Source organism: Bos grunniens, chromosome 26 (assembly GCF_055505025.1).
Source record: "Bos grunniens cultivar Pamir isolate PY7600 chromosome 26, Bosgru_T2T1.0, whole genome shotgun sequence".
NCBI lineage: Eukaryota > Metazoa > Chordata > Mammalia > Artiodactyla > Bovidae > Bos > Bos grunniens.
The window spans coordinates 43,852,034-43,867,578 of record NC_141190.1 but is presented as its reverse complement, the minus strand read 5'-3'; the positions used below and the strand labels follow the sequence as shown (position 1 = coordinate 43,867,578).

At 50.5% G+C, this 15,545-nt stretch overlaps 1 protein-coding gene across 13 annotated transcripts in view; it reads right to left on the bottom strand.

The window, feature by feature from the left end:
- The window catches only part of LHPP (phospholysine phosphohistidine inorganic pyrophosphate phosphatase), a 128,424-nt gene that overhangs the window by 91,309 nt on the left and 21,570 nt on the right, over positions 1–15,545 (bottom strand). For 11 of the 13 annotated variants that reach the window (XM_086378317.1, XM_086378318.1, XM_086378322.1 and 8 more), the window contains 2 exons: positions 9,637–9,700; positions 8,686–8,778 (listed from right to left, as the gene is read on the bottom strand). The exons of 1 other annotated variant lie outside the window; for it this stretch is intronic. In XM_086378317.1, the coding sequence (XP_086234443.1) occupies positions 8,686–8,778; positions 9,637–9,700 (157 nt within the window). Of the gene's footprint in view, positions 1–8,128; positions 8,542–8,685; positions 8,779–9,636; positions 9,701–15,545 lie in introns of those variants that run through there. One more of the 13 variants, XM_086378323.1, reaches the window with a different exon arrangement.

Below are 15,545 nucleotides of genomic sequence, written 5' to 3'. Positions count from 1 at the left end.
TTTTTTGGATACGCTGGGTCTTGGTTGCGGTATGTGGGATCTAGTTCCCTGACCAGGGATTGAACCTGGGCCCCTGCGTTGGGAGCACAGAATCTCAACCACTGGAGCACCGGGGAAGTCCCCTTGTCCCCACTGTCGATAGGCTGTCCTCAGAGTACTCACCATTACCACCCGTAACCTTGTCTAGCTTTATTTTCTACATTCTGCCAACAAGACATATTTTAACATTTTTTTTCAAAATGGAATATATCACACTACTAAATACACCTTTTCAAAGCTAAGCATTCTGACATGTCACTGCCACCACCCTGAGAACTGGGGAGCAGCAGAGACCCAGAGGGACTGGGGGCCTCACTCCACATCTGCAGGGAGTCCTGGCTCCAACAGCAGCTTTCATGTGACCACCCCGCAGTGCCCTGGTTCTCAACTGGGGGCGATTTTGCTCCCCTGGGACATCTGGCAACGTCTGGGAACACCTGTGGCTTCACAATTGGGGGACGATGGGGGTTGAAAAAAGAAAGTGAAGTCACTCAGTCATGTCTGACTCTTTGTGACCCCATGGACTGTAGCCCACCAGGCTCCTCTGTCCACGGGATTCTCCAGGCAAGAATATTGGAGTGGGTTACCATTTCCTCTTCCAGGGGATCTTCCCAACCCAGGGATCGAACCCAGGTCTCCTCCATTGTAGGCAGACGCTTTACCATCTGAGCCACAGGGGAAGTTGGGGGACGATGGGGGTTACCCTCACCACAAATAATGATCTGGCCCCAAAATGTCAACAGTGCCAAGGCTGAGAAACCCTGCCTTATCCTTAAGATGGGAACCAAGCACACGACGGGGGACTGGAGTAAGGATTTCACGAAGTACGTGGGAACCTGACAGGCCCCAGGTGTGCCCGGCACACGTGGGGCTCAAGCCTCAGGTTCCTCATCTGTGAAATGGGTGTCCTCAGCTCCAGGCTGCCGAGTGCTGGCTTCCAGTGCTCAGCACTGTGGTCTGAACGGTCTCCATTTCCATTAAACACCCACATTTTGCAGGTGATGGAGTCTCTCAGGATCATGGAAAACTGCCAAAACCTTCGCATCATTTGGGCTTTGGTATGCAGCAATAAAATCACCCACTGATTCAGAAGCCTTCAACTATGAGAATTAGGTATTTCTAGAAGTAACCTTTAAGGTCTGTTATTCTTTGCCTTATTAGCAAATCCCAGAAAGGCCCTGGTTACCTCGAAGAGGCCGGCCTTTCCAATATATTAGAGTAATCCCGGCAATCTGTTATTTCTAGGCTATCGAGGAAAGGTTAAAATGAAAATTGGATTTGGGGAGTTATAGCCATTCCAAGTGCAGGTGGAAAACTCCTCGGCAGCGAGAACTGGGTCTGGGCCTGGGAAGAAGCAGTTATCAAGGGAAATGACTGGTGATAACTTTATTGATTAAAGCAGCTTGAAAAATGTAAGGTTTGCCACAGCCTGGCACTTGAGCGGCAAGATAGCCCCTCGCGGGCATTTCTCATTAAAAATAGAGAAGCAGGAGCAGACAATTATTACCCTGTGCATAAGACACAGTTCATTCAAAATGGCCTTGTTTTGAAATACCGCTTTAAAATGTCTACAAATCCTGAGGCTTGAATAACATTAATGGACAATTCAGAAAAAGGGGTGGGGGGGTGGAGTAAAGAACATGCCTTTGCCCATCAACTGTCAAGAGGGGGAGACAGAGAGGATGATAACGCGCGAGGGGATAAGATGCAGCTTTGTCATCTGTGCTCAGAGCCACCAGCGAAAACGGCTCCCTGGTGACCCAGGGCCACAGAGGCTCACAATGCCTGCACAGCACAGTAGCCACGCCAGGAATTCAAACCCCCAACACCCCACCCCGGTCCCCACGGCCCTGGCATCCGCCTGAACCCTCAAAGGGCCTCGGTGCCCCGTCGGGGGCTGTGGGGAGGGCGGTTTCTCATTCGGAATGTGAAAGATGCTGACCGGGAAAGTACCTGGAAAACACCAGACCAACCAACACAAAGGTAGGAGGGAAGGGGATTAACCAAGCTCAGCTCTGCAGAGACAGCCGAGACCTTATCACACCTTAATTCTCGGTTCTTCTGGTCTTAATTTCTAGGCAGTGACAGTCTGCTGTTTTGCTGGTGGGGGAGGTGGGGAAGACTGCCAACAGACGGCTGTGACCATAGTGCTGATGTAATTCTAAATACTGATTTTTCTAACTCAAATTACAACAGCAACCTTTCTCCCACTCTATAAAAAAACAATGATCTTAAGAATGTATTCTTTCAAATTCCCTATGAGCAGGACACAAATGTTACGTAGTTGCTTATATTTAAGAAATGGAAAGCCAAGCTATGATATTTATAAAAAAGGACTATGTGATGAGAGATGGGTGGGAAGAGTAGGGAAAGGCCAGAAGCTAGAAGTCCTTGAAAGTATCTTGTTTTGTGGATCCGATTTCAGATCCATGTGAATTTTTACGTAACTGTAAAACAAATTTAAATGTTGGAAAGCAAATCCCTTAAAAATTGGAAATACAGTGAGTTCAAGGAGACTCCTGTTGGTCACACACACACACACACACAGTGAAATAACAGTGGCTTTAAAAAAACAGTTTTGGGGGACTTCCCAGTTAGTCCAGTGGTTTAAGAATCTGCTTTCCAAAGCAGGGGATGTAAGTTGGATCCCTGGTCAGGGAATTAAGATCCCGTATGCCTTAGTTGGGCAAGCAACTAAGCCCACAAGCTGCAACTGCTGGAGCCGGTGTGCAGAGACCCCACACTCCATAACGAGAGAAGCCACCACCGTGAGAAGCCCGCGCTCCGCAACGAGAGGCAGAGGCAGCTCATAGAGGCTCCTGCCGGTCAAAGATGCGAGCCTTGGACACGAGCAACTGCAACGGAGTAGACACACCGACTGTGCTTTTACCTATCCATTTATAGTGCTACAGTTTTAAATCCCCAAGGTGTTGGGAGAGTGCTAGACAGCCAACTCACACTGAAAGCTCATAAGTAATAGCAAAGAAACAGGCATTTGTCTGGAGTTTCGTATACGAACTGTACTTTGGGGGAAATCACATGACGGGTGGGGAGTTCCCCTATACAGAAGTCATCCAGAGAAAAGGAGAAGCAGGAATGACACAGGATTCAAGCACCACCGTTTCGCGGAACTCAGTGGATACGTGGGGTCACGCGCCCACCACTCACAGCTGCTAACACCCCAGGAGACACCTGGGCCCTGGAGGAGGACACACCATCCCTGTAAAGCAGTGGTCGGAAAACCGACACCGACGCTCAGCAAGCGTCCCGGTCTAACTATCAACACACAGGAAACCCGGGCAGCGTGAGACAGGACAGTGCTGAGGCGCAACCCACAAAATCTGGCCTGTGGGAGCTCCGGAGGACCAACAGCCCAGACGCTTCCTCACAACGCTGCAAGGGATCCAAGGGGGAGACGGGGAAGGTGTGGGAACGGACGGATGAGCAAACACTGGAGAATCACACCAACCAGTCACAGTGCCGGGACCCCATTCGGGTCCTGATTCAAATTGCAAGTGACGCAACAATTATATGACAATCAGGGAAATGTGAATGATGGCTGGACATTTAAAGGTAATAAGGAATTATTAGGATTATTAATACTTAGATGTCATAATGACACTATCTGTGTTTTTAAAAGATTTCCTATCCTAGAGACACTTGGAAAAATTTGCGGATGAAGTGATGATTTGCATCTGAGGGATGATTCAAAATGAATGGGGGAGAGGAGAGATAAGTGTATAGGTTAAGTGAGCAGCTGAGTGAAAGAAAGTGAAAGTGTGAGTCACTCAGTCGTGTCTGACTCCTTGTGACCCCATGGACTGTAGCCTGCTAGGCTCCTGTGTCCATGGAATTTTCCAGGCAAGAATACTGGAGTGGATAGCCATTCTCTTCTCCAGGGAATTTTCCCGACCCAGGGATCGAACTCCGGTCTCCTACATTGCAGGCAGATTCTTTACCATCTAAGCCACCACGGAAGTCCTAAACAAGCAGCTACTCATTTCCAAAGGGGTCCCAGTGGTCAAATATGGGACAATCTGGGCAAGAAAATGACAGCAGGCATGGATTGTGACTCATGGAATAAAACAGAGATCCTTGAGTCCATGTTGGAATAAATTAAAAGGCAAGTGGGAGGAAAAGGAAAGCGCTTCCTTACAGTAAATTCTAATGAATAAATATAGAGGAACCACGGAGATGGAAAATCACCACTTGGCAAACACCATGTTAACAACTGTTACAAGTGCAAGCTGTGCGTGGACACTGAGATCAGGAGAGGAGAAGAATGACTCGTAAGAGGATATTCACATGGGACTGAAACACTCCCCTGCCCAACACTGCTGGTCACAAACGGACACAGCGACTTTGCAGTGGACAGCAGGGCACCTCCGACGAGGTCTAAGTGGCCGCCACCAACAATGGGCAGAGTGCCCGCCTGTACCTCCTGAAGGGCCAGGGGCCAGCAATAAAATGCATGACCAGGATTAAATATGCCAGAAATGCAAAACCTACACTTAAGTCATGAGGAAACAGCAGGGACATTCTATGAAAAAACTGGCCAGTACTCTTCCAAAGGGCTTTCCAGATGGCGCTACTGGTAAAGAACCCGCCTGCCAATGCAGGAGACACAAGAGAGGTGGGTTTGATCTCTGGGTCAGGAAGATCCCCTGAAAAAGGGCTTGGCAACCCTCTCCAGTATTCTTGCCTGGAGAATCTCGTGGACAGAGGAGCCTGGTGGGCTACAGTCCAGGGGTCTGCAAAGAGTCAGACACGACTGAAGTGACTTAGCACGCATGCACTCTTCCAAAACTGCCAGGGCCCTGAAGGACAAAGACAGACAGGAACTGCTCACAGTAAAGGGTGTGGGGTGGGGGCAGGGGGTATGACACCCGTACAGCATGTCCGGAAACAGAGGGTCCCGCGCTAGTCAACATCGGAGTCAAGGCTGATTTCCCGCTTTTGTAATTGTCCGGTTTTCGTTACGGAAGATGTTAGCCTTTGGGGACGCTCTAAGGACACATGGGAATTCTCTGCACTATTTTTGCAACCTCTCTCTGTGTGGGAAATTGCTTCAGAATGAACAGTTAAACACAGTTTTTAAAAGTGCTTATTAGCTGATAATTGCTGATGGATACCTGGGGTCTCATTATGTTCCTCTCTCAATGTCAACAGATATTTGAAACGTTCCATGAAAGAAAGTTAAAAAGAGACTGGTTTAAAAGACAAGACAACCTTATTTGGATTCAATTCAAAGAAATCTACATAAAAGACATTTCTGAGACAGCCAGGCAAATTTAAATATGAGCTGGTATTAGATAATACTAAGGAATTACTACTGATTTTCTTGGGGAGGGGTTTTTTTCTTTTAGGTATGGCTTTTTTTCAACATGAAAAAATAACATAAAAGTTACCAATGTAGCCATTTTAAAGTGTACAAATCAGGGGCATTAAAGTACACTCACAGTGTTGTAAAACCATCACCACCTCTGAGTTCCAGACATTTTTATCACCCCAAAAGGAGACTTCATACCCACTGGCACTCACTCCCCATTCCTCCACACTCCCAGCCCCTGGCAACCACTAATCTATGAATATTTTATGTCTCTATGGATTTGCCTATTCTGGATATTGGACTTCCCTGGTGATTCAGCAGTAAAGAATCTGCTGCCAATGTAGGAGACCTGGGTTCGATCCCTGGGTCAGGAAGATCCCCTGGAGAAGGAAATGGCAACCCAACTCCAGTATTCTTGCCTGAGAAATCCTTCACAGAGAGGAGCCTGGCTTTCTGCAGTCCTTGAAGAAAGCTGAGCGCCAAAGAATTGATGCTTTTGAACTGTGGTGTTGGAGAAGACTCTTGAGAGTTCCTTGGACTGCAGGGAGATCCAAACAGTCCATTCTAAAGGAGATCAGTCCTGGGTGTTTTTTGGGAAGCGTGATGCTGAAGCTGAAATTCCAATACTTTGGCCACCTCATGCAAAGAGTTGACTCACTGGAAAAGACTCTGATGCTGGGAGGGATTGGGGGCAGGAGGAAAAGGGGACGACAGAGGATGAGATGGCTGGACGGCATCACTGACTTGATGGACGTGAGTTTGAGTGAACTCTGGGAGTTGGTGATGGACAGGGAGGCCTGGGGTGCTGCAATTCATGGGTCGCAAAGAGTCGGATAGGACTGAACAACTGCACTGAACTGGGGTTGCAAAGAGTCGGATACAACTTAGCGACTAAACAGCAAGTCTGGACACTGCATGTAGTATATAAATATTAAATATATACATTGTGGCCTTTCGTGACTGGCCTTTTTCACTTACCATAATGTTTTCAAGGTTCATCCATGCAGCGGTATTTTTCATTATTTCATTCTTTTTACTGCTGATATATTCCACTGGGACAACAGACCACATTTCCTTCACCCAGTCATTTGTTGATGAACACGTGCATTATTCCCACCTCTTGGCCACTGTGAACAGCGCTGCTATGAACATTCACGTGTAAGTTTTTCTTTGAACATTGGTTTTCAGTTCTTTTGGATATATACCTAGGAGTGGAATTGCTGGGGTCATACAATAATTCCACATTCAGCTTACCATGGAACTGCTTTCCATAATGGCTGTTTTTCAGAATGGGTTCTCCACTTTACATCTGTACCAGTATTCCTATATTAGGGTTCCAATTTCTCCACATCCTCCCAGTTCAGTTCAGTCACTCAGTTGTGACCGACTCTTTGCGACCCCATGGACTGCAGCACACCAGGCTTCCCTGTCCATCACCAACTCCCAGAGCTTACTCAAACTCATGTCCATTGAGTCGGTGATGCCATCCAACCATCCCATCCTCTGTCATCCCCTTCTCCTCCCGCCTTCAACCTTTCCTAGCATCAGGGTCTTTTCCAATGAGTCGGTTCTTTGCATCAGGTGGCCAAAGTATTGGAGTTTCAGCTTCAGCATCAGTCCTTCCAATGAACATTCAGGACTGATTTCCTTTAGGACTGACTTGACTTGACATCCTCCCAACGCTTGTTATTTTCCTTTTAAAACTATTATGGTGGTCCAAGCGGGTGTGAGGCGGGATCTCACTGTGGTTTTGATTTGCATTTCCTGAATGAGAGATGATGCTGAACACCTTTTTGTGCTTTTTCATTACTGGTAAATGTCTTAATGCACTGCAATCAGGTCAAAACCAACCATCTCTTTTTGAAAGGCATACTACAATCTGAAAGGCTGTAACATTAAGTATGGGATTTGCTTTATAATACAGCAGCAAAAAAAAAAAAAAAGTAAATTTCCAAAAAGAACAAAAAGGGATAGAAGAAGGGAATATGATATAATCTTTTAAATGTTGCATCTGCGTGATAGACAGATGAGGAGAATCACTGTGTCTTTCTGCTTTTGTGCATGCTTGAAATTTGCCACAAGAAAACGAATTTTAACATTTGTCACGATGAACTGAAATCGTGTAAACCAGGTTATTTATTCCTGTCACCTTCAAAACTTGTGTTTTGAACGAGTGGAATAAATTCCTGCTCTACCAGCCTCACAGGGTACTGCCCGTGAAGGACCCCCGAGACCTGCGCTTTCTGACTTCCAGGCGCGGTTTGGGTGCGGGGTTTCCAGACTTCACGGCTGTGTGCTCTTTTTCTAAGCATCGTGAGAGACCAGCGCTCTAGACTGGAGCACGTGTGGGAAATTCCGGTCCAACAGGGAGGAAGCAGCAAGGGGACCCTGGGGGCACCAGCCTTGCCTTAGGATGCTGACACGGTCCCGTGGTGCCCTGTCCAAAACAGACAGCAGGAGCCCCTGGCCGCCTGCAGACGCATACCCGCTGTTTCTTCAACGATGCTGTCAGGACCCCACCGGCTGGAGGGGACCGGCTCACTCTACCTGGGAAGCGGGGCGGGAGGACACTAAAATCATAACTGCTTTTTTTTTTCCTTTGGAGATGTATGTGTCAAAAGCAGTCGTAATGTGGGACTTCCCTGGTGGTCCAGTGGTTAAGACTCTGCACTCCCAACGCAGGTAGCATGGGTTCGATTCCTGGTCGGAGAACTAAGATCCCGCACGCTGACTGGGTGGTCAGAAAAACAAGCTGTAATGTAAGGGTGGCCAGGTGCATGGTTTTATTCCTGCATATTCTTTTCATCTTGCTGGACACTGTCTTTCCAATGAAGTAGTTTCAGTACACTGACCAGACTTGTCAATTCCAATTCTTCCAAAGAGGCAGCAAAAATCTTAGGAAAAGCTACAAGCATTTCTCTTTCTCACTCTTGTTTAGTTGCGAAGTCCTGTCCGACTCTTTGCGACCCTGTGGACTGTAGCCCACCAGGCTCCTCTGTCCTTGGGATTTCCCAGGCAAGAATCCTGGAGTGGGTTGCCATTTCCTTCTCCAGGGGATCCTCCCAACTCAGGGACTGAACCCTTACACTGATAGTGATTTGATAGGTTGAGAATGTTCAGTGGGCCTCCTTGGCTGTCTTGCCCCATCTTCCCAGTCAGATCAGCTCTCATGCCTGGGGATGGAGGAGGGAGGGGGATACCAGCTTGGCTGCCTGAGCCCCCAGATTCATCTCACGCACCCAGGCTGCCCCCAGGGAGCACTCTGGCCTCCCCCGACAGCTGCCTCCACGTACACACTTCGTGGGGAGCCGGCTTACCTCGTGGGCTTCCACCCCCATCTCTTGCAGGGCGGACTTGAAAAACTCGGGGGAAGGCTTTCCCACCACCTCGGCTTCGATACCACAGGCATACTGTGGGAGAGAGAAGGACACGGCGTGGGCTGGGGACCAAGGGATGGTAGGGGGGAACCCTGGCCTGGTGAAATCCTCCCCTGGGGAATCAAAAAGAAAAGGCCCCAGTGTGCACCCAGGGGCCTCCAAGGGTCAAGACACGCGGCCCAGAGGCATGCCTTGTAGGTGAGCGCCACAGCCAGGCTGCCCAGGGTGCTGGGGGCACCCCTACCAGGCCCCTGCCACCTGCCTGAGGGCCAGACGACCTCCGGGGCGTTAGGGGCTCTCCTCTGCATTCCCGCTTCTCCTCCCTTCCCTTCTCCCTCCCCCAGCTCTGTCTCAGGTCCTCCAGCAGATAAAAGGCCCAGGGCCCCAGCCCTCCCACCTGAGTGCAGGTAGGCAGGTGCCAAGGTGGCAGTGACCCGGGGCTGACCTGGGCAGGGAGCCCAGCTGAGCCTGGCCCTGGAAACTGGAGGAGGGGACTGGGAAGGAGTCCGGCTAGCACACATGGAGTCTGAGGTGCTGCAGAAAAGCAGGGCGAGGGACGAGGAGGGTGCACAGGGATCTTAAGGAGTCAAGAACCCGGAGGAGAGGCGCAGAGCACGCCGGGAGGGCCAGCAGGGCAGAGGCCAAGAGTGCGGGGTCAGGGTCCTGGGAGGCGGACGGGGAGGGAGCGAAAGGGAGCAGGGGGACGACCAGCGCAGCTGAGGGGCCAAGCTCCAGAGGAGGTGGAGGGCCAGGCTTGAAGCCGCGAACATGGCGTCCAACTTGGAAAACAAAGGCACTTGGGACTCCGAGCACCCCGTCTTCTCCGGGAAGACCAGGACATCCCAGAAGGCCCTGAGACTGGAAGAAGGTCAGGGGGACCCAGGCAGGTACCTCAAGCGCCTTCATGTAGGGACCGACGTCCAGCATCAGGCCAGAGGTCTCCTTGTAGTAGCGTCTAGAAAAGAGCCAAGGGGAACAGGGTGAGCTGAGCCCAGGGACCTGGGAAGTGCCAAGGGAAAAACCGCCCTGTCCTGGTTCTGGGCTGGCCCAAGAGGGCTGTCACGGACCAGGGTGAGGGCAGACGCCACGCTGAGAGTGACGGACGGGGGTCAGCACGACAGAGCCCAGCAGTGGCCAGCACACCGGGGCGGGATGGGGGGAAGAGGAGGAGGGGAGAGATGGGGGGCCGGCAGCTCTCAGTCAGAATGGCCCCCTGCTGCCAGCCGTGTGGGCACCCCACCACAGTGATGAACGAGGGACCCCGGGGGCAGCTGGGTCCAGTTGCTAACACAGAGAAACACAAGTGACCTATGTTCTGGGAAAGGGCAGCCGGTCCACAGAGCATGTGGCGAACCCCTAACTGCTCATAATTAACCCCTAATTGCTGCCTGGAGAAGAAAACTCCATTAGTTCCACAGCATCTCCTAGCAGCCGGAGGGTCAGGAGAGGTGCCAGGCCTCACGGGCGCCAGATGCTTCTATGAGACGACAACTGTTTCTTCCCCGTCTTGCTGGAGGCTGAGACGGCTTGGCTCCCGGCAGCGCCTCCCAAGACGGTCTCACGTCTTCCCTCCTGTGAGCACCGTGCCCAGGCCACACGCAGTCCCCTCGGGGCACACGGTGACCAAGCCCAGCTTTCTCAAAGCACAGCTATTTGACTACACAGTGGGGAGAAGGTGGTTTGCTCTGTGCGGCTCTGAAGAGATTGAGACCCATCACACCAGTTACCCTTCCCCCTTTCCACGACCGTCGAATCTGGGAGACATGAGACAATATACGCGTGACCCAAATGCCCTTGGACAGATGAATGGAGAAAGGCGTGACACACACACACGGTGGGGTATTACTTAGCCATAAAGAAAGAAAGTCATTTGCAGCAGCATGCACGGACCTAGAGATCATCACACCAAGTAAAGGAAGTCAGACAGAGAGACAAACGCCATACGATATCACTTACACGTGGAATCTAAAAGAATGACAAAAATAAGCAGCATATGTGGAAAAGTAAAGAGAAGACTAGTGAAGCCTGCTGACTTCAGGGTTCAAACCCTCTTCTGACTTGCTTTTAACTGTGGGACTCTGGGTTGCGTACGCCCTCTGGGCCTCAGTTTCCTATTCTGTAAAATGGGTCAAAAGAAGGTCCAGTGCCTACCCTCGTGGGCTGCTGTGAGGCTTGAGCAAAACAATGCAGACAAAGCTCCTAATGTGATGCCTGGGGTGAAGAAACCACTCCAAAAATGTAGCTACCCAGACTGAGATGCGCAATAAGATATGAGCCAGGGAAGAAAGAACGAACGCAGGTCTTTCCAGTTTGTGGGGCCGGACCCTGTCCTGTGTCTACTGGAAATGGTGGGACCGAGCTCCCGGAAGCTGCTTCTAGCAGCTTCCTTCCTCTAGCTCTGCAGCGTCCAGGGACTCTGTCTGCCCTTCTGGGCCCCACCTGAGGCCTCCAAGGCTGCAAGAGCCTGGCCGCCCGCAGCGATCACCCGGCCCCTCGGGTGGGAGAAGCGCGCACCCTTTCTGCATCCTCACTGCCTGCCCCGGAAGCTTCTGTCCGGACGCAGGCTGGGCTGCAGCCAAACTCTTGGCCTTGGCAAGGGCTGGTCCCCTGCCACTGCCTGGGGCCAGGCAGATCAGAGCCGGACTGCTAAAGCCGCGGGGGCCTCTTCCATCACGAACGGACCCAGTCTCCAAGTCAACCCGGGCCTCTCGGTCAGCGTCCAAGGCTCTGCACGCTAGGGGTTGTGCCGGGAGGACGTGGCCCGGCTGGGAAGCCGCACACATGCAGGAAGGTGCCTGGGAGCCAGGAGAGAGCCACCGCTGCTTATGGAGCTGGGGACGCCAACGATCCCCTTTTTAAGGAAAGTGAAAGTGTCAGTTGTTCAGTCGTGTCTGACTCTTCACGATCCCATGGACTGTAGCCTGCCATGCTCCTTTGTCCATGGAATTCTCCAGGCAAAAATACTGGAGTGGGTTGCCATTCCCTTCTTCAGGGGATCTTCCCGACCCAGGGACCGAACCCAGGTCTCCTGCATCTGCAGGCAGATTCTTTACTGTCTGAGCCACCAAGGGAGTCCCCCTTTTAAAAGCGTGACCCCAAAACATAGGCTTAGAGGTTCCTAACTGTCTTGGTCTTAAGTCTGGACTCCAGACATCTATCCTGCATTTAAACAGCCTCAAAACAGCGTTTGCTTTTATTTTTCCCCAGTTCCACAATAAACTATCTGGGTATGATGATTCCCTCAGTCGGGTCCAGGGTTTGAAGGACTGGCCAAGAAAAGCCAAATGTGGCCAAGAGGCAGAGGAGGGGCCAAGCTCCAGAGAAACATCAAGCAACCCCAGACACCAGGTGCTGGGGCCTGGGCTCTCTCGGGGGCCCGCTGGCATCCGCTAACTCAGTCCCCCAAACGTAGGACGAAGCTGTCCCACACCCCTTTGCAGGGGACACTCTCAGACCCAGGCTGCTCCCCAGGGACTCCCTGTCTGGTGAGGAAGCGGACAGGTCCACAGACAAATATGAAAGAACAGGACCTGGGTGACGGCAAGCGGAACCCGGTGCTCTGCGCACTCTGCGTGGGGAGGGCCAGGCATGCTGGGGAGGGGGCGGCAGGGAGGCGTCCCAGAGGAGGAGGCATCAAAGCTGAGGCCTGAAGGTCAAGGGGGATGAGTGGAGGGGTCTAGACCCAGGGGTTCTCAGACTTGGTACCTTCCTGAGGACCCTGAGTGCCAGATGCCACTCCAGGCGCACGGAGTCCATCAGATGCCCAGAGGCACCCCCTTGTCCACCCTCCTTGTCCCCTACGCTCCAGGAAATGCCCAGCCAGGGAGAGAGGGAAGGGAGCTGGGGGTTGGGGGGGCTGAGGGCGGGACACGTTGAAGACAGCGGGGGCACGGAGGACAGAACCGAGGAAAGAATGCAGCCAGCACAGGAGAGGACGACCCAGGCGCCAAGGAAAAAATTATGAAACAAGGCCGCTCTGTTGCAGCACACACGGCTCTGTCTGGAGCTGAGGATTCTAGGAGCCTCTGGCCCAGGACAGGCTCAGCTCTGAGCCGGCTGCAGGAGGTGGGAGGCGCACTGTGGAAGGGCCTCCCAAGGACACCCACGCCGCACCGCTTCTGCCCGACGCACCCTCCCCGAGTCTTCCTTCCAGAGTGGCAGGTACTGTACCTTCTTCAGTTTAAATTTAGTCCCGGTGGGAAGAAGAATTGGAACATGCGGCCGAAAAGATCCAATCAAAACCCTCTCTTTGCCACACTGATTTTTAGAACCTAAAGAAAAAAACTGACTTGCATAAATCTAGAAACCTTAATATTTCTTTTTATACTAAATGTGGACTTGCTTTCAAAGGGCCGAGAACTTGTCTTTATTTCTTATTCATCCAGGAAAACCAAAAGGCGTCTTGAGAAGGCCATCTGTTGGCCCAAAACATTTTTAGGGATACAGTAAATACTAGTACCCAAGTTAATTTTTCTTATTCCCCAAACACAAGAGATTTGATATATTTATCTTCTGTTACTGGCATAATAAAAGCCACAGCAGGTCAGGCTTGAACCTGAGTACTCCAACCACAAAGAAGAAACTGTGGATTCCAGAAAGACAGGAAAAAGCCGGAGAGCAGCAGTCAGACAGATTTTACGCTTTATTCCTCTGCCCTCCCTTCCGAGTATTCAGCACAGCCTCCCTTCAAAATGACCACCTGACCTTGCCCACAAGAGCCATTAACCTTCCATAGTCTGTCGCGTAAACAGCTTAATTTTCTGACGGAGGCATGACAGAAGAAATTACAAAGGCAATTCCCACTCTCGGTCCAAACAGATGCCAAATGTAAATCACTCCGTTTTCAGGACGAGGACATTCTGCCCCAGTGAACCCACCACCCTGCCTCCTTGGGGGCACCTCGCGGCCCCACTCAGGTGAAGGATGGCCCCTCACCCCGGTGACCCTCACCTGGGTGTGACAGCTTCCTGCGTCCTTGGGCTGTCCCAAGGGGCGACGACCTAAGCCCAGAAGCTGCTGGCTCCTTTCTCCGACTTCTGAGCACCCAACCCACAGCCCACGTCAGAACCCCATCAGCTAGTGACCTCCTCACTAGCTGCTTACTTGGAAAACACATCTTTGCCTACTACTGAATTTATTATAGAAGTACAAAACTAAAAGAAACTGATTCCATATATTTTTTTTTCTTTTTCAACCACATACCTATTTTAACTACTATCCCTGCTCTGGAAAAATAATTTTTAATAATTAAAAGATAATTTTGAAGAAAAAAGTTTTAACATAAATGAGTAATAACAAAACTTCTTAATTGTGCTGTTCTTTAGCGAGGAGTTGGTAACTTTAGGGAAGCCTACAGGACCAAGGCAGGAATGTAAAAGGGTCAAGCTGGCCAGCTTCTGTGGTTTGCAGTGACCTAAACCACAGAGGTGGGAATACCAGACCACCTGACTTGCAGGTCAGGAAGCAAAATCTGTATGCAGGTCAGGAAGCAATAGTTAGAACTGGACATGAACAACAGACTGGTTCCAAATAGGAAAAGGAGTACATCAAGGCTGTATATTGTCACCCTGCTTATTTAACTTATATACAGAATACATCATGAGAAATGCTGGGCTGGAAGAAGCACAAGCTGGAATCAAGATTGCCGGGAGAAATATCAATAACCTCAGATATGCAGATGACACCACCCTTATAGCAGAAAGCGAAGAGGAACTAAAAAGCCTCTTGATGAAGGTGAAAGATGAGAGTGAAAAAGTTGGCTTAAAACTCAACATTCAGAAAACGAAGATCATGGCATCTGGTCCCATCACTTCATGGGAAATAGATGGGGAAACAGTGGAAACAGTGTCAGACTTTATTTTTCTGGGCTCCAAAATCACTGCAGATGGTGACTGCAGCCGTGAAATTAAAAGACGCTTACTCCTTGGAAGAAAAGTTATGACCAACCTAGATAGCAGAGATATTACTTTGTCAACAAAGGTCTGTCTAGTCAAGGCTATGGTTTTTCCAGTGGTCATGTGAGAGTTGGACTGTGAAGAAAGCTGTGCGCCGAAAAATTGATGCTTTTGAACTGTGGTGTTGGAGAAGACTCTTGAGAGTCCCTTGGACTGCAAGGAGATCCAACCAGTCCATTCTGAAGATCAGCCCTGGGATTTCTTTGGAAGGAATGATACTAAAGCTGAAACTCCAGTACTTTGGCCACCTCATGTGAAGAGTTGACTCATTGGAAAAGAGTCTGATGCTGGGAGGGATTGGGGGCAGGAGGAGAAGGGGACAACAGAGGATGAGATGGCTGGATGGCATCACTGACTTGAAGAACATGAGTCTGAGCAAACTCCGGGAGTTGGTGATGGACAGGGAGCCCTGGCGTGCTGCGATTCACGGGGTCGCAAAGAGTCAGACACAAGTGAGCGACTGAACTGAACTGAACTGAAACCGCAGAAGGTAAGACCAGCAAGGAACTGTGGCAGCTAATTTTATGTCAACTCGGCTGGGCCAGGCTGCCCAGATATTTGGTCTAATGGTATCCTGGATGCTTCTGAGAAGATGTTTCTCGGATGACATTCACATTTAAATCAGTAGACTCAGTAAAGCAGATTGCCCTCCATAATGTGGTGGGCCTCGTCCAATTAGTTGAAGGCCCAACCAAAACAAAGTCTGACCTCTTCAAACAAGAAGGAACCTGGAACCTGCTGGCGGATAACCTTGGCACTCAGACGGCAACTCTTCCCTAAGTCTCCAGCCTGCTGGCCTATGCAGGAAAAACCTAGCCTCCACAATCAATTTCTTTTTATATACCC